The 19,798-nt window shown below is 41.9% G+C and overlaps 1 protein-coding gene across 1 annotated transcript; it reads right to left on the bottom strand.

Annotated features, from left to right (window-relative positions):
* Positions 1 to 1,202: 1,202 nt before the first annotated feature.
* Positions 1,203 to 19,177, bottom strand: LOC138953585 (DNA-directed RNA polymerases I and III subunit RPAC1-like). The gene is made up of 11 exons (XM_070325437.1): positions 19,058 to 19,177; positions 18,588 to 18,659; positions 18,065 to 18,217; positions 16,855 to 16,987; positions 15,939 to 16,058; positions 15,259 to 15,308; positions 12,598 to 12,654; positions 10,868 to 10,934; positions 4,159 to 4,281; positions 2,408 to 2,524; positions 1,203 to 1,388 (listed from the first exon to the last, which is right to left on the bottom strand). Exons 1-11 carry the CDS (start codon positions 19,115 to 19,117, stop codon positions 1,261 to 1,263), a joined length of 1,080 nt encoding a protein of 359 aa, XP_070181538.1. The 5' UTR covers positions 19,118 to 19,177; the 3' UTR covers positions 1,203 to 1,260.
* Between the last annotated feature and the right edge of the window lie 621 nt (positions 19,178 to 19,798).

Below are 19,798 nucleotides of genomic sequence, written 5' to 3'. Positions count from 1 at the left end.
GACAGAATGAGCAATGAGCACTTCTGGGGTGATAACACTGGACAGAATGAGCAATGAGCACTTCTGGGGTGATAACGCAAGACAACTCCTGTGATCTTGCCGTGAGGTTCCGCCGGTTACCATTGTCTTTTTACCGGATAAAATGCACGACTTACACGCGAACTGTTACCAAAGCGACATGCTATTTGGGACCAATGCATGTTTTTTTCCTTTCATTATCGCTAAGGTAAACTCTGTCTTGATGCATTCATCTCATTTCTTATAATGTTCAGGGTTTTTATACAATTTTAGGCCCTCAATATTTACAATTTACAACGCACACAAAATACTCCAAACAAACAATGTCACCGTTTTATATAACAACAACATCAACAACAATTATGAATTTAATGTCAAGGCAACTAAAATTAATTGTCAAAAATCAACACACGTCTTTTGTGCAAACAAGATTTTACTTTCACAACGATTCAACATCTTTCAATTTTTCTCACAATCACTGTTCTAAATGTTCACCGTGACTAAATAGTCAAAAATCAACACATTTCTTTTGTACAAACAAGATTTTACTTTCACAAGGCTTCTCTTGACAATTCACTTTTACCATGATTCTGCAGCATTTAATTCACACTGCATTATGAATGAGTGCAAACACACTGTCCTTTCATCCAGCACACATGCAACTTGTATTTCTAGCAAGTTGATTCACCAACCGGACGTGAGACTGAACAATGCGTGTATGTAAACAGTGGAACCCCCAAGACTCTCTCCCCTGTAAGATATAGGGGCGGGGATATAGCTCAGTTGGTAGCGCGCTGGATTTGTATTCAGTTGGCCGCTGTCAGCGTGAGTTCGATCCCAGGTTCGGCGGAAATTTATTTCAGAGTCAACTTTGTGTGCAGACTCTCTTCGGTGTCCGAACTCCCCCCCGTGTACACTACATTGGGTGTGCACGTTAAAGATCCCACGATTGACAAAAGGGTCTTTCCTGGCAAAATTGCTTTGGCACAGTTAATAATTGTCTACCTATACCCGTGTGACTTGGAATAATAGGCCGTGAAAGGTAAATATGCGCCGAAATGGCTGCAATTACTGGCCGTATAAAATTTCATCTCACACGGCATCACTGCTGAGCGCCTAGAACTGTACCCACGGAATATGCGCGATATAAGCCTCATTGATTGATTGATTGATTGAAGACCCTGTTTTCTCGGGTCTTACAAGGGGGGTTCCACTGTATAGGGTAAAATAATGATCCCAAAGCTATGATGCTGCTGGCTGAGTCTGTTCTTCCAGTTCCTGTAGCAGCGTGTGGCACTTGGCCTGCAGGACTTTGATTGCTTCCACCACCAAAACCTCTGGTCGCAGGGCGCCGACCGATTCCACAGAGACTGAAAAGAATAGACAGACATATTGTGAAGCTAGCCACGGAACTAACTAAGGCCGAAAAAAAGCAATAAAAGGTGCTCGAGTGTCAATGACAGTCAAAAGTGATAAACTACTGTGCGAAAGTCTTTTCATTATTAAATACTGGTTCCATATATATATATATCCTTGGCCTGCTAATAAAGAATTAGATATACCTGTTCAGTTTTTTTGTCTGCGTTCAGTAAATTACAAGGGTTTTTAAAGAAAAGTCAACTTCGTAACATAGAAACCAAAAGTTGTGACATGGATTTGAAAACAAAAACCTGAACAAAAAGAAGACAAAAATATATTATGTTTTTTGTTGCATGTATGTGTCACTATCTAGCTGCAACAAGTTAAGATGATAATTCTAGTTGCCATTTATTTTACGTTATAATAATTTAAAGGACTGAAAATTCATGTCACAAAATGGTACCCAGCGACGGGCGCAGTGGCGTGGTGGTAAGATGTCGGCCTCCTAATCGGGAGGTCGTGAGTTCGAATCCCGGTCGCTGCCGCCTGGTGGGTTAAGAGTGGAGATTTTTCCGATCTCCCAGGTCAACTTATGTGCAGACCTGCTAGTGTCTTAACCCCCTTCGTGTGTACACACAAGCACAAGACCAAGTGCGCACGGAAAAGATCCTGTAATCCATGTCGGAGTTCGGTGGGTTATGGAAACACGGAAATACCCAGCATGCCTACTCAACGAAAGCGGAGTGAAGCTGACTATGCTCTCAGAGTATAGTGTGGGGAACCCAAATGGGCAAACGAGCTCACACCTCACCAGAAAATTCTGGAACGCTGAAGAAGAAGGTACACAGCTCTGGAGAAAAACCCATGTCTCTTTGTAAAAACATTACAAGACAAGAATCTCCCCTCGCCTCCCCCCCAATGTTCCTCCTCCTATTCCCTATTTCTATATATCAACCTCCATTTTAACTCCCTCTCTTTTAAAAACCTAAGATATTCATACAGAGGAACCTTTGTTTTCTCAACAACTTACAAATGAAATGATCCCTCATTCTCTCCAGCTTCACTGCATCCTTCAGCTCTTCGTGCCTGAACACCTCGCGGCTGATCGTGTCTCGTCTGGCGTCTGCTACAAAGGCCTTCTTCTTACCTGCAAATGGTAAACATCTTAAAACACAGATACATTCCATAACAAGAAGAGCAAACGCTCGATCGAGTCACTTTCGCAGTTCTGAATATTATATGAGGCATCAGATGGACAGGAATTCCCCGAAAGCGGCGTATGGCTGCCTAAATGGCGGGGTAAAAACGGTCATACACGTAAAATTCCACTCGTGCAAAAAAACACGTAGTGTACGTGGGAGTTTCAGCCCACGAACGCAGAAGAAGAAGAAGAAGAAGATGGACAGGAAGAAATTGCTATTCACAACACAATACAGATGTAAATAATTTGATGTAAAGAATAATCCTATAAAGTTTGAATCAAATCCGATGAATAGTTTCAGAGATATGATATTTCAATTTTTTTCCTTCAAGACATACCTGTGACCTTGAAAAAGGTCAAAGGTCACCAAAGCAGACGTCAAAGTGTAGAGGTCACTGGGAGTCACGTTCACATAAAATTTGAGCCCGGTCACTTTTATAGTTTCCGAGAAAAGCCCAACGTTAAGTTGTGTGTTGCCGAACAGAAAAGGCTAGTTATCTCCCTTGTTTTTCTGATAACGTTCGTAAAAGGCTACAGATGTAAATACTTTGATGTAAAGAATAATCCTACAAAGTTTCAATCACATCCGATGAACTTTGTCAAAGATATAAAATGTCTAATTTTTCCTTTGACGCTGACCTGTGACCTTGAAAAAGGTCAAAGGTCAACGAAACCATCGTTAAAGTGTAGAGGTCATTGGAGGTCACGACTAAACAAAATATGAGCCGGATCGCTTTGATAGTTTCCGAGAAAAGTCCAACGTTAAGGTGGTGTCTACGGACGGCCGGCCGGACGGCCGGCCGGACAGACTAACACTGACCGATTACATAGAGTCACTTTTTCTCAAGTGACTCAAAAACCACACACACAGCATAGCTCTAACATACTGTGTAGACACATTTCTGCTTAGTATGCAGACAAAGACAAACTCACAACACTTCCAAATACTAGATAGTCTAAACAGTGTTCTATTGATTTACATAGACACCACACAACTAATAATCATTATTTTAGAAAACAAGCCCACAGGGTTTAAATTTTTTTTTTTTTAGTGAGACATTGCATGACTTCAGACAAAAATCATGATGATTTCTGAACATACGCCACACCAATCACATTGTACAAGTGTCTGAATTACACAAAATGCACAACAGTATAAAAGCAGTCTCCACTTCTTCTTCTTCTTCTTCTTCGTTCGTGGGCTGAAACTCCCACGTACACTCGTGTTTTTTGCACGAGTGGAATTTTACGTGTATGACCGTTTTTTACCCCGCCATTTAGGCAGCCATACGCCGTTTTCGGGGGAAGCATGCTGGGTATTTTCGTGTTTCTATAACCCACCGAACTCTGACATGGATTACAGGATCTTTTTCGAACGCACTTGGTCTTGTGCTTGCGTGTACACACGGGGGTGTTCGAACACCGAGGAGAGTCTGCACACAAAGTTGACTCTGAGAAATAAATCTCTCGCCGAACGTGGGGACGAACTCACGCTGACAGCGGCCAACTGGATACAAATCCAGCGCGCTACCGACTGAACTACATCCCCGCCCTAAGCAGTCTCCACAAAATCTTCTCACCTTTCTTGCCCGTGGTCAGGCCTATCACACCTGGAGAAAAACAGCGCTGAAGTTTGTCTGCATCTGCCCCTTCCACAGGGCGTAACAACTCAATGCTTGGCAACAGGCGGTAAGATGCTGTGGCTGAAAAAACATATCAATTTCAATTCAATACAACTGTATTATTAGAATGTAAGACAAACAGAAATTTGTCCTTAGGCTTGTATTCACAAATACATGTAACATCACATAAAATCGAAAATTTTATTGTAAATTTTCATTTAATAAATATACCTACCCGAATCACATGTAGCATTGACACAATCGGAGATGCTAGGTTCTGAAAAGGCTAACCGTCTAAGGGAAGCAACCCCAACCACAAAAAGTGTAAACGTAGCCATGGTAATGACCATACACCCGGGGAGTTACCTCCCATCGTGCATGCCATGTCACTACTGCTACTGAACACGTGGTTCATATCATTCGACCTAAAGAATAAATTCTCCAAATCAAAAGCGGGGTTGGCGGGAGGGAATATACTATGTGATTCGGGTAGGTATATTTATTAAATGAAAATTTACAATAAAATTTTCGATTAAATTACATATTCCTACTCCGAATCACATGTAGCAGATTACAACAACAAGGCGGTGGGAAAGAAAAATCTAACTCACTCAAAAAACCTTGCCAAAAACCTGGACCGCTGCCAAAGAATCAGGGCGGTCCCAGTGGGAAAGAAAATCTAACCCACTCAAAAGCCCTTGCCAGGGCTGGCCCACTGCCAACAGGCAGTGAGGGAACCAAGGAAAGTCCTGATTGACAGCCGAGAAGTATCTCAGGCAAAGCGAAAGAGACAACCTCAGAGATCCAGAAAGCTGTGCTCAGCACTTCTTCCAATCTCCTAGCCGTAAAAAACAGCACAGGAATAGACCCAAGCCTTGGATTAATAACCCTGGCGAGCCAAGGGAAAGACAAGCTTCCCCCCCCCCCTTTTATTGGAAGGAAATGCTAATGTCCTGAGAAGATCCGTGCGTAAGGTTGTCCCCTCAACTGAGAAGGACGAACCCCCGCGGTGACCTTAAGACAACCATGCCAAAGTCTGCAAACCTTGGGATGTAGTAAAGCCCAAAAGGCTTGTGAGAAAGAAGTCAGCTCAAAATAAGAGTGACCAATCCCCACGAAAGAGCGAGAGAGAGACATCCAAGCACTAAGTACCAGAGTCCACCTCGAAGAGAAAACTCACAAATAGAAGGTCGCCAGTCATCCCCTACCAGTCCCTGCGAACGCAGGGAGAGAGGTAGCACCCGACAGCAGCCACTTACGACTGTGCGTAAGCTACCGGAAGTGAGGACCCACGGTGGTCAAAAACCGATGTGACTGGCAACCATAAACAAAATGGCTAAAAGCCAGAATGTTCCCAAAACAGTCTGCTTGAAGGTAATCGAGAGTGAATCAAAAACCGAAAGCAGAAAACCAAGACTGGTAAACGTAACCGTGAAGCCAGCCAGCCATAAGACTCCCGAAACCAGAGTTCTCAGGGAAAAAACAGGCAGTTAACTTCCTAGCCAAATCAAGAGCCTACCTGAGCTTGGCCAGAAACCCAGAGCGCGTCTGTCCCTGTCTGAAGACAGAGTCCAACGCGGAGAAAAACGGACAACCGCCCTAGACAAAGTTGCCTTTTGTAGCCGGGCGACTGTAAGGAAACCCGACCCAACGGACGTCATCCGGACTCGCCTCATACTAAGATGAGGAAGAAGAGAGGAAAGGCCCAAGACTGAAGTCACAGGAACCGAACCTTAACTAAACCTCTGCCCGAAGGAGAAGAGTAGCCAAAACCTGAGAGAGAGGAGGAAAGCCACAAAGAACTACTCCTCAAACATCCATTGTCCAAGACAATGCCCCCTCAGGAAAACCTGAATGTTACTTCCGAGGCCAACTCAAGTGAACCTTAAGTTTGGACGAAACACCAGAACGCGTCTGATCACTAGAGAAAGACAGAGTCCGACTCGATGAAAGACAACAAGGACCAAAGTCCGAACGTTTGTGGCCAAACAGGGGTAACCTGAAGCCAGAGAACCCCACAAGCCACAAGAAACGGGAAGGCAACAACCACCATCGCCGCAACGTGGAATGGCTGTTGCCCGGCCAAGGCTGCCTATTGGCTGCCAGCTTAGCTTAACCAGAGGAATGAGCATGCTTCTGCTAAGCATGTTTCTGAGTATGCTAGCCCTACCTTCCTTCAACCTTTGTAAAGCAGTCAGAGACCTGGTGATCTCTACTCGACTGAATCTCTACTGCAGGCAAAGTTTAAGCGACTCTCTTTGACTGTTCAGGGAACTGAGAACGCGAAAGAAACGAGTCCCTCCGACACCCGCCGTACGAGCGTAGAGAAGGAAGGGCAGCCTCATCTGCTCCATGCTCACCCTAGCAAGGGCTGGCCAACAGAGTAGAGAAAGGAGGCAAGTTCCAAAGGCTGAATAAGCAAGAAGGAACAAAAGGTGAAGCCCGTGTAGCCGAAGCCAGCCAAGGCTGAGCATGTTCCGGAACTGAACCATAGTAGAAACAGCGGCAGAACCAAAACACTAGAGATACCACCTTCGGGAGGAGATGGCCTAGCCAAAACCTGCAAACCGTGGTACCTACAAAAGGTGACTAAGGAACCGGAAGTAGAAAAAACATCCTATCTTCACGGAACGGAAGTCCGACATCGACAACAAAGTCAACCAACAAGGAAGCCACCAATGTCGATGCACCCAAGGGAAATCCTGAGCCGAAGCTTGAGCTGCGACGGAAATCCAGAACGTGTTCGATTGCTGACTAAAGACTGAGAACCAGAATAGCTCAGCTACGAACGCAAACCGAAGTCACAGTTGCTGGTGGTAAACTGATGAATGAGATGACCGGAAACCGGAAAACCATCCAACCGGAAAAAGACCTGACTTATCCCCCTACTGACGGTCGTGAATAGGGGAAACGTCCAGGGCCACCCGAACTGACTAGGCAGTAAACGCAACACCCAACAGGTAAAGTGAAGACTGCCCCGGCTGAGGCTAAAAGCCTAAATGCCCGTAGGCCAGCCGCTGTTCCTCACCCACCGACCTCCGAAGGAGTGTCAGGAAGAGGAGAAGTGTATCCGAACAGAGCCGGAAATGCAGCAGACAAAACCGCAAAAAACGGAAGCGAAAGATGCATAGAGTAGACTGAGGCCGGAAGCCCGAACGCCCGTAGGCCAGTCCTCTGTCAACTCCAGTCAAAACCGCAACGTGTACTTGAAATGGAGGACTTATGCTTCCAGTAAAACCGGAAACACCACGCCGACAACGGCTGCCGCACTGGTGAAACACAAATGCCCACGACGGAACAAGAGTGAGACAGACCAGAAGAGGACTGGGGCCGGAACCCGAACGCCCGTAGGCCAGTCCTCGATCAACCCCAGACAAGCCACTACGTGCGCTTGTGATGGAGAACCTATGCTTCCAGACAGGAAGTGTAGGAGGCCGAAGCCCCGCCCGGGAAAACCTTCGACGTGACCTCTGCCGCAGCTTAGAGGACAGCGTTAAGCCTTTTTCCCAATAACCAGCACGTGTGGAATCGCTGACGACAGACTGAATGTCCGACACAACCGGCGAAAAAACCGAAGTCCACGTGCTGGTGGAAGGCCGGTGAAACGGCATAACCGGAAAACCGGAAATCCGTCCCCCCCGACGTCGTCCTAACTCATGCCTCGACCAGGCTAAGAGAGAGAAGACGGCAAGTCTGCAGCCGCAGGCACCGGAACGGCAGTCGACGCGACAACCGAAGGTTGAAACGCTGACTACATCGGCCAGAGCTGAGACACCACCTGCCCGAAGGGCTGGCGTTGCTCCTCAGCTACCGACATCCGGGAGGAAGTGGAAGCGAAAGGAGCAGTAAATCCGGGTGGAGCCGGAAAGCACCAGACGAGACCGCGAAAAGCGGAAGCGCCGAATGCGAGGACGGAGGCCGGAAGCCCGAATGCCCTAAAAGGCAACGTCCGGTCAACCCCGGAAACGACCACAGCGGGTGCGTACGTCAGAGGACCTATGCTTCCAGCGAGTGCCGGAAGCGCAGCGCCAGAAACGGCTACCGCCGTTGCTCCGCCACACAATGGTCTTCGAGGAAGCCAGGGTGTGACTGAACAGAGGACGAATGCCCGGGGGGCAACGTCCGGTCAACCCCGGAAACGACCACAGCGGGTGCGTACGTCAGAGGACCTATGCTTCCAGCGAGTGCCGGAAGCGCAGCGCCGGAAACGGCTACCGCCACTGCTCCGCCACACAATGGTCTTCGAGGAAACCAGGGTGCGACTGAACAGAGGACGAATGCCCGGGGGGCAACGTCCGGTCAACCCCGGAAACGACCACAGCGGGTGCGCACATCGGGGGACCTGGTCAACCCCGGAAACGACCACAGCGGGTGCGTACATCGGGGGACCTATGCTTCCGGCGAGTGCCGGAAGCGCAGCAGTCGGAAACGGCTAGACAACTCCGGAAACGACCCCAGCGGGTGCGTACGTCGGAGAAGTAGCCGGAACCAACTGCCGCCATTGCTCAGCCACACAATGGTCTTCAGTGAAGCCAGGGTGCGACTGAACAGGGGTTTGCGGGTCGTGAACCCGCCGAAAAGAGCTGTGTCCCAGCAGGGACTGTCCGACGGCCTCACGAGGGCCTGTGGACCAGCTCGACTTACTTGAATCGCCAACCACAGCGGTAGAAGACGAAGAAGCAAAACATCCGCCCTAGACAACGTCTCGGCCGGAAGCGTCAAAGAAGCCAACAAGGTGACGTCGCCCACAGACAGCGGGACCAACGGAAGACGCAGGCTTGGAACGCGAAAATTTCTTCACAAAGATAAAGCAGACACCTGCAACACCTGATCTGCTAACGGCAGAGAAGGCGAGGAGAAGAAACAGGACGTACAACAGTATATGACTGCCCCACAAAGTGTTTGTTCGAGGCAGAAAGAGTAACGAACAAAACATAACAAACATGTTAAATCCGAAACCACGACCAGTCCTACGGACTGGTAGATACCTGCTAAAGCCTAGCCAAGTAAACCACTGTCAGCAACGCTGATACACAAAATGGCGGCCAAGCGATAAGTTACTGGACAAAATTTAGAAGTCCAAAACGGACGAAAATTAAGCAATAACAAAAATTCCTGTCAAAGTAATGACGAAATATGAAATGGCTTACCAACTAACAAAGCAGAAGGCAAAAACGCAGGTAAAGTAAGGAGAACCTCACCATAACATAGGCCTAGCCACATAAATAAGCTGTCAGGAAAGCTGAGCAACCGAAAGTGGCGGCCACAAGATAAGTTACTGAAACGCATTTAGGAGTCCAAACGGACAAAAAGTCAGCAACTATAGATAAATTCCTGTCAAACCAAAGACAAGAAGGAACAAGCTTACCAACTAAACAAAGCAGCAAGCAAGTAAGAAGGTAAAATTACGTTTACCTCCAAAATACATCGGCCTAGCCACAAAAATCTGTCAACTCATGCTGACAACAAAAATGGCGGCCAACAGTAGTCACTGAAATATCACAGGTCCAAACACGGACGAAAATCAGCAACTACAACAAATTTCCTGTCAAAATAATGACCAAAATGGAAAGAGCTCACCAACTACGAAGCAGGAGGCAAGATAGACGGTAACGTGGCCGGTGGGTGTCAAAACAACACCAAACAGCGCAGCCACAGGGGAGCCCAAAATTCAACAACCTGCTCCCTCGAAAGCTGTAAGGTCGAATGATATGAACCACGTGTTCAGTAGCAGTAGTGACATGGCATGCACGATGGGAGGTAACTCCCCGGGTGTATGGTCATTACCATGGCTACGTTTACACTTTTTGTGGTTGGGGTTGCTTCCCTTAGACGGTTAGCCTTTTCAGAACCTAGCATCTCCGATTGTGTCAATGCTACATGTGATTCGGAGTAGGAATATGTAATTTAATCTCACTTTCAAAACACATAACATGCACACATCAATACACACATAACCCAAACCACACACATCCATACCCGCACCCTCACATTCATATCCACATACATATATATACTCATTTGTCCGTTATGATAATAAATACATTATGATTAATATCATTGCTGGTCAAGTTAAAATTAGGATGTCAAAAAGTCTTGTTTAGAATCTAAGGTAGGCAGTTAACACTTCAACACAAAGAGCTTAAAAATACAGTGGAACCTCCCTTTTAGGCCAAAAAAAAAATAGGTCTGTTTACGGTAACATAGGCCAAAAAAATAGGGTCGGTAGGTCGGGATTTTTTTTCTCTCCAAAAAACCATATTTTTACGTTATTTTGCAAAAAAAAAGTCTAGGGTCGCGCGAAAAAAAATAGGGTCGGTCGGGTTACCGTAAACAGACTATTTTTTTTGGGGCCTTATGATCTCCAAACATCTGAGAAAATCAGGCCTTAATATGGAGGTACTGCTGTCTTAAAATATAAGTACATTCCCAAAAGTAATGAACAGAAAATCTGAAAAGGCAAGGTTTTAAAGGGGCCAATGTCTGAAGACCGAGGCCTGGGAACAACGCTGCCATATTTTTTCATATTTACAGAATGTTGCATGTGTTACAAAGAAGTTAAGTTGTATTAGGGGTGAAGCTGTTTCATATACACAACATAAATTGCAAACGAAAATTCATACACATACATCCACAGTGCCTCTCATGATTTCAAGTATAAACTTACCTACTGGTGAAAATTTTGTGTGATCTTTACCAACACCTTTGACACAAAACAGCCGAAGGTCTAGCTCCTATGTACAAAGAGAAAAACAGAGGGTGTTTTAAAGACACAAAAGAAAAATAAGCAAATCAATTTAAAATATAGAGGAAAAATATTGATCTGTAAGTGTAATGTCCATTTAAAACTGCCTTAAATTTAACAAGTATAAGTAGAGGCTAATGTTCTCCACTGAAAGATACATGTACTGCAAATACCTGATGACAATATTTTATGCCACAATCTTTATTCACAGCTGAAACATAAAATCATGGGTGAAAGCTATGAAAATCAAATTGACTGAAAATTTTTTGAGGCAGGGGTCCAGGGGCCGCCCAGGCCCTGGCGGGGTACGGGGCAGGGCCCCGTTAGGGGGTCTAGGGGGGCAACGCCCCCCGGCCGAAAACGAATTTTTGCATTATACATTGTGATTTTGTGGCCTTTCCTGGCAAAAAAATACACTTTTTGTCACTATCATGCAGGTCAAAAAAATACCTTCAGATTCTAATGATATGGTAAAAAGGGTAAACAAAATCAAAACAATTCACAGAAGTAATCATTTTTCTTTTGTATCTTTTCACACTTGCATCTTCCAACACAACGACACAATGGATAACAATTAACATTGACAACAGCCAATTACTAAATGAAATAGAAACTGAACAACTGAACAACTGAAATAAAAGTTCGAAATATTTAATTATAAGAAGCAAACATTGCCAGACTGGCATTGAAATAAATGATGAAACAGAATGTCACACATGCAAACAGCATGATGTAGCACTGCACAAAGTAGCAACTAAGCAGTAGCATCTCTTATAGTGCAAAGTTCTCAAGGAAAAGCACTTGAGTTTCAAGCACCAAACTTATCACACACAGTTTTAGTTTCATGAACTCCAACCAGTCCCATCGCCATTTGTTGGCTAGACCAGCATCAATAAGATCTGTCCATGCGTTTTCCGTCAAAACCGGTATCTTTGTCGCAGAAATCGTGTCACCACTTCATAATGCCTGCCAAAACGCCAGAACTTTTTTTTTTATCGTGATGCAGAGCGAATCCGAAAGCGAAGAAACCTCACCTACGGGGTTTACCGCATAGCAGTTCAAAAACGCGTTCCGCTTAAATATTAAAAAAAAAAAATAATAATAATTTTTTTTTTTTTTTTTAATAAAAATTGCGGATTGACGGAATTTCCGTCAGACTTATTTTCAGATTGACGGATTTCAGTCAATTGACGGGCTACTTTCACCCATGTAAAATGTCATGTTCCAAGATTACAAAAATATCACACTATGATTCAAATTACGAGGAGCAAACAGTCATGAAAAAGGGAGGCAAAACAAATGAAGACAGAACAGGAGGAACAGAAATACTGCAGGTGAAATGAAAGAGATCTGTCTGCATTCTCTGTATAATAATAATAATAATAAATGAGCATTTATATAGCGCAACATCATAACTTTACAATTATGCTCTTTGCGCTTGACACATTTAAAATTAAATTAAAACACGGTTATACAAGCATTTTCATCTACATTCATAGTCAACAACGCTTAATTAAAAGCATACACCATCAAATATTACAACAAATTCTTCCACTAACTAAGTAATAAAAACATGAATAAAATAGGTAGTGAAATTTACTGCAATCTTTTGTTCAAAGCAACCACAAAACCGACATATTCCACACACATACCTGGCCTGGTCTCATTTTTGCCAGAAGAATATTATCACGCACAGGACCAATGTTACCCTGGAACCAAACCATCAAATCAAGTAGTGCACTCAAACACAAGACAAAGTACACTTTATACGAACTGACTGTAGTTCATATGAAATTAATTCATTAAATTAATTATTAACCCCGGTGTGTAAAATAACTGAAAAAGCATAAACTGCAGAAACGAATGCTCAGACATACAAGTGAACGGCTCAGATCATGGGTAATATTAACACCTTCACATTTAAATGCTTATTTTATAGCCATCCATTGAATTGAGAAGAAAACAAAGCATACTAAACTTCTAAGCATGAATGAAACAATAAGAAAATAAAAAGAACCAACAACATCGTTTTGTATGTGTGGGTAGTAAACACGTTTTATTTACAAAACACGGCGGAAAATGGCGACAAATTTGTTGCACAGCGACAGGTCACTTTCTTCAACCAAGGCCAGTACTTTCATACATGACAAAGGAAAGCAAATATGGCCTGAATAATAAAGTTATAGTGTTCCTTTGCGTGTCTGAGTGATAAACTGTTTTAACCAACTCTCTTCTGAAACGTAATTGCACTCAGAAGATTTGTCTTCCGCTCATAACTTTCGTGTCACACGGTCTTTGCGACAAACAGATAGATCGCATTCTCGCAGAAAATCATTGACAACACAGACCAGTCATTTTTAGCATTGCATTTGGGAAGGGCTACTATTATAGTGTGTTTTAAGAAAGAAAAACATTATAGTATCGGCAGAACACGACCAAATGAGTTTTCGTGTCACAGCGTTATGGGCGTGAGATTTGTTAGACTTTTTGCTCTCACACTGTAGCAAAATCATTGACAACACAGACAAGTCAGTTTTAGCATAGACATTGGGAAGGGCTACTATTATAGTGTGTTTTAGGAAAGAAAAACATTATAGTATCGGCAGAACACGACCAAATGAGTTTGCGTTATGGGCGTGAGATTGGTTTTTTTCACACTGCAGATCATATCTCAAAAACTACTGAGTGGATCTTTATGAAATTTGATATGGATATTTTTGACTGGATTTTCTCATAGGTTTTTCCGTTTATTGATAGGACAGTTTGATGACGTCATATTTTACCGTTTGCCAAAAGGTCGAGGCAGCACTTTCACAGTTACAGTTTTTCATCAATTTGATCGAATTTCTTATCACACAATCTCAGATCTAGGCCGGATTATGGGATTGCATTTCAGCCTGGTCACTTAAAGTTTTGTTATTGAAATGTTTGTTCGAAATATGTCATTTTTTCAAATTTTTAAAAACTAATATTTGAAACAGAAAATTTATATTGGTGTATTCCCTATTGCGTCCTGTATCTAAAACTATATAGTTTTGTTGTTTTGTATTGATAATTATGCTTAAAAATGAAGAAAACCGATAAATAACCACTATCTTTATTTATGAAAAAAGACACTTAAAAACAACTTCTATCTATTCCTTATCATTTTCTGATTCCAAATATATATAGTTTCATGGTGTTTGACGTTGAAAATATGCTCAAACTTAACAAACTCGGATCGTTGAATGGAAATTATACTTCCAAGCTCCAAAAGCACGTCATTTCAAGTGTGGAACACGCTCATGACGTCATACTGAAAGGTGATGAATTATGGCTTCACCTTGCGATGTTTCATTTCAAACATGGTAACATTTTTAAAGGGGTTTCTTTCTCAGATTTTTGTTTGCCCTCTGTCTGTCTCTCTATGTCTCCGTCTGTCTGACTGATTCAATTAAATGTGTAATTACTTTTTTTTTTTTTTTTTTTTTTTTTTTTTTTTTTCCCAACAATTTTATTCAAATAAATAACAACAATTAACAATATCTCATACAATGAGTTAAATACAACAATTAACAATATCTCATACAATGAATTAAATACAACTTATCGATTACAACAAGCTAACTTTTCTTTAACGTTTTGTTCTTCGAACACTCACACAAAAATGCTTCTTATCTGTAACTGCCTATCAAAAATACTTTCCAACGGTAAAAACGAATTTGTTTTTTTATATATACTAACGCACATCTTTCCGATTAAGATAATGTGGTTCAATTTATACATAGTTGCCTTTTTCACCATTACAAAATGCATACCAAATAAAACATCACTAACTTTCAAAACAACCTTAATTTCTAAATTACGAAATATAAATTTTTCAATAAACTTCCAGAATTTGTATACAGAATTTGTATGTGTAATTATTTAGTTTTGCAAAAGTCAAACTAAGTATGATATACCTAATTGATTCAGGTCTCTAAATTCTTTTTGTAAAATTGTGAGTTTTATTCAAAACAAATTTAATTGGTGTTTTAAACTCAATAATGGGGCATGCTGTGATGAGCAGAAGAATGTGTGTTTACGAGCAGAAAAAGCCCATCAAAGTCAAGAATCGTGTTTTTCTTTTTCTATTTTCACCGTGTAGCTTCCTACAGACACTGAGCAACGTGTGGTACCACTTACAGTGCAATATCTTGTACTTTGTTTTTGACGTCTGTGCAACACTTCATTGACCCATGATCTGAGCTGTTCACACAATCAAAACGCATTTTCAGCTACAATTGTTTGAAATGTAACTCTGTATAAAAAGAAAGAAAAATAACTTTACATACCAGATGTTCTTGATTTCCTTTTGGAAGCCATTCAAAATATTTTGTCGTGACTGAAATAAAACAAAAGCAATTAGATGATAACTGAGACTCCTAAACGGATTCAAGTAACAAAGAAATTGGTCACCTGGTCCTGAAAGTAACTTGTTGAGTTCTCTCATTACTTGTCAGAAAGTATAATTATGAGCTCTTACTACGACGACTAATAACGCAGAGTTCCTTTTTATATATAAATAAAAATATTAATATGAAATGCAATAACAATAGACGAATTCTCAAAATAAGTCTGTCGTGTTTGGATGGCTTGTGAAAGAGTGAGTACTATTGCTTTTGTTTGGACAAATATTGACAAACCCTCTCGCTAGTGGTCACGTGGGAAAGTTTCCCCATGTGACATTGTAGGCCAGTCACTAGCTAGGGGGTGTGTCTCTAACACGTGACCAGGAAGCACATTTTAATATTTGTCCGAGCAAAAGCAAGGGTACTCACTCTTTCACAACCCATATCAACCCGACAGTTATTTCTGAAAATCGTCTAACAACAGTCTTATGTGACCAAGTCAGCTAGTCATATTTGTTTTTTTAGCAACCATGCCAACAAATTATCGTCAAAGGTTTCCAGAGCAATCGCAGATGACTGCAGAATTGTCTTGTGGAAGAGTGCTAAACTGTCGAAAAGCTTACTTTTGTGGTCGCGGTACATTTGGTCTGGGTCTGTTGAGTCGCGAGCGGCTGGATTCTTCGTACATTTCACTTTGAGACGAAACTCTAACGTGTCTTCCTCTGTGCCCTCGTCTTCAGCCCCTGCACATAACGCAACAAATGGCAGGTGATATTTGCTTCACAGTACAGTGGTACCTGTGATGAAAACTCCCTTGGGACCAGCCAAAAGTGTCCCCACATTGCAAGGTGGCCTGTCATCAAACTGAAAGGTAGATACTACATTTATCATACCCAAGAGCAACATTTGCATGTGTATGTTGTTTCAATCAGACCTGTGGAAGTGAGATAAAAGCCACATACACACACACGTGTGCCTGATAATCATTATTTTTACTGTTGTGGAAAGTTTACAAAGCCTTATTTGTGTATAATATTGTATTAATCATGCAGATTTTGCGTGAGTGACAACGCTTTATCATTACACATAGTGACATACATTAACACACAGCATGGAGAGATTTTGGTAACTAGGTAAGGCCAACAAAAAAAAATAGTCTGTTTACGGTAACCCGACCGACCCTAATTTTTCGCGCGACCCTAGACTTTTTTTTTGGATTTGGGGGAAAAAAACAAAAAACCCTTTTGTTTTTTTGCAAAATAACGTAAAAATATGGTTTTTTGGAAAAAAAAAAAATAATAAAAAAATCCCGACCTACCGACCCTATTTTTTTGGCCTATGTTACCGTAAACAGACCTATTTTTTTGTTGGCCTAAGCACTTCAAATTTAGAGGAGTGCTGATGTCATCATGGTCATTCTTGTAAAATCAAAGTGTTCATTTCATGATCTGAGAAAGCAAGGGAAGTAAGCGCTCTACATGCATACGACATGTGCAATTGAGTAAGTGAGAGTTCTGGGAACCAATCTCCTGGTATTACCTGGTTGTGCATATTCAAAGAGGCGTGGGTCAGCCTTGATGGGAACCAGACCCAGACGATGAGCGAGAACTTCATCTTGAATGATGGACGTGTTGTTGTAGATATGAACCTTCTCAATTGCCATGCTGGGAACCTGCACAACACGTCATATTAAACATCAATCAATCAATCAATATGAGGCTTATATCGCGCGTATTCCGTGGGTACAGTTCTAAGCGCAGGGATTTATTTTTATTTTTTATTTTATGCAATTTATATCGTACACATATTCAAGGCGCAGGGATTTATTTATGCCGTGTGAGATGGAATTTTTTTTACACAATACATCACGCATTCACATCGGCCAGCAGATCGCAGCCATTTCGGCGCATATCCTACTTTTTACGGCCTATTATTCCAAGTCACACGGCAAATGTATTACAGTTGAACCACCCCTGTTAGTGTTAAGACCTAAACAAATCTGAGAAAATCAAATCTTAAAAAGAAGGGAGTCTTAAAATGGAGGTAAATTTACAGATGTTATTACAAGAAAGTCTGAAAAAACAAGGTCTTAGAAGTGTGGAAGTCTTACATTGGGGGGTCTTTAAAGGGAGGTTATTAGGCAAAACAACAACAAAAGTTGGTTTAGGGTAACGTGATCAACAAAAATGGGGTCGGTAGGTCGACTTTTTAATTTTTTTTTAGTTGACCTCAAAAAAATATGAAAACATCACAAACACCATTTTGTCACTGTCAGTGTCACGTGTGATGTCGAGTTCAAAGGAGATTACTACCTTTAGTCTCGGTATGGTTTGCAAAATGTGGCAAAAGTTTGTGTTTTTTTGAGAAACGAAAAAAGTTTTACGGTCGGCGGGAAAAAATAGGGTCGGTTGGGTTACCCTAAACCATATTCTTTTTTTTTTCTCCTAACAATACAAGCTACTCTTAAAAGATAAAATGTTCAACCTCGTATCATAAAATGAAACATGCCTGAACAGGCTTCAGAGTTCAAATACATTACAGGTGTTAGGATGCCGTTTTACCAACCACAAAAATTATCCCTACCAATAATATTTATGTCAAACTGAAATTCACACTTGAAGACGAAGAAATTTGAAAAGCGAATGTCAATCACGAAAAAAAAAGATATCTTTGAAACAAGATGCAAACAGCTTCACTCTAAATCATATACACACAAGTCTTCAAACATACAAACATGACTCGATCTTACCTCTGCTATTAAAATTCTTCGGATGGCATTAGCAATGGCAGCATCAATGCCAATCATGTCAAATTCCATTTCATCAATGTAGTCCAGGTCCATCCCAATTCCAGTGTGTCTCTTCACTTCGTTTGTTATGTGAATTATTTGGATCTTGAAATTCTACACACACACAATTTTTTTTATCTTTTTATCACAATCATGATTAATTTGAAACAAAAGAAGAGATTTTGTTCCAGAATACGCATACACATAAAAACCTACCCAAACACACATAATCTGTAGACAATTTCTGTCGGCAAAGGCACTATTTCATTATCTTTTGAAACGACCTCTTGGAGTTGGACAGACATACATTACGAAACACTAACATTGTTCAAAACTGATACTTAAATGACATTTGCTGTAAATGTAATGTTTTCAACATTTTTTTCTGGACTATATTTAGTAATACTAATTTTAACTAGGAAGAGTTTTATTTCCATTTTCCTGTTCAGTCTCTCTTTACCTACTATGTTCAGTCATTTCTCACCCGTTCAAACTTTTCTTTGCTCCAATCATCATCATAGCCTGGGTAGTTGCCTGGAAATGCAGAACTGTGAACCTGCAACACACACAATTAGTACAAACAACTGTAAAAACTAAAATACTCAAAGCTACAGCCAAAATCAGGCACTACCTATCTGAGCATACAGAAAATGTAGCTGCTCAGTCTTGCACAAAATAAAACCTCTGCCGCTAAGAGATAAAAAGAGTCGGAGGGAGGGAGAGAGAGAGAGAGAGAGAGAGAGAGAGAGAGAGAGAGAGAGAGAGAGAGAGAGAGAGAGAGAGAGAGAGAGAGAGAGAGAGAGAGAGAGAGAGAGAGAGAGAGAGAGAGAGAGAAAGAGAGAGCTTGACACAAGCTGGGGTCTCTCTCAGTCTCAGTTCTTGTTTCACTATTTCTGTTTGGTAATGTTATCAATGAAGTTCATATTTCCAAAGCTATGCTCTCAACAAACTTACATGATCAACTCCATGCTCTAACAGCCTGACTTTATTGCGAATATCATCCATCGAAGTCATGTTTCCTCAGCTGTCGTCTGCGAGCACATGCGAATAAGCAGGGCGGTACAAGAGTAGCATCCCTTGTTGTCTTTTTACCAGTGTTCCAAAAACGACTTTCAACCGGAAACTATATAAAATATACTATTACAATGCTTGCCTGGGACAAATCACGAGCAAAGTTTCTCCTTTTTCGTTCTTCTGCATTCATAGGCTGCAACACCAACGTTTATTCGTGTTTCGCACGAGTGAGTGCCAGGCTGGCGGGGAAATAATGTCATACTCAGTTTTGTGGGAATGTGTGCATGTCAGTTCTGTGCATGTTTTTGTGTTTTTTTAAACACCCACCGGACTCTAACATCAATTATAAGATCGTATTGTACTTGATCTTGCGGGATAAGGCACTAGCACATAAGTTGACCTGGGAGATCAGAAACATCCCTAAACTTTAACATAAGGTGCGGCCAGGGTTCGAGCCCTATTAAACCACATAAGGATGATTGCACCCATCAAAGCAAAGTTTCTAAGAAACAAATACTATCGAAGGTTAGGGAAGTTATATGGTTGGTTGGTTACATTTACGTATACTTCTTTGATTAATTGGTGGTTGGTTGGTTGGTTGTGAGGTAAATGCCAGGCATATCCAACACACACACATGGACACACACACACACACACACACACATAGATACATGACCAACA

This window comes from Littorina saxatilis, linkage group LG17 (assembly GCF_037325665.1).
Source record: "Littorina saxatilis isolate snail1 linkage group LG17, US_GU_Lsax_2.0, whole genome shotgun sequence".
NCBI classification, from domain to species: Eukaryota; Metazoa; Mollusca; class Gastropoda; order Littorinimorpha; family Littorinidae; genus Littorina; species Littorina saxatilis.
The sequence above is the reverse complement of the archived record's forward strand: the minus strand, read 5'-3'. Positions and strand labels throughout refer to the sequence as shown.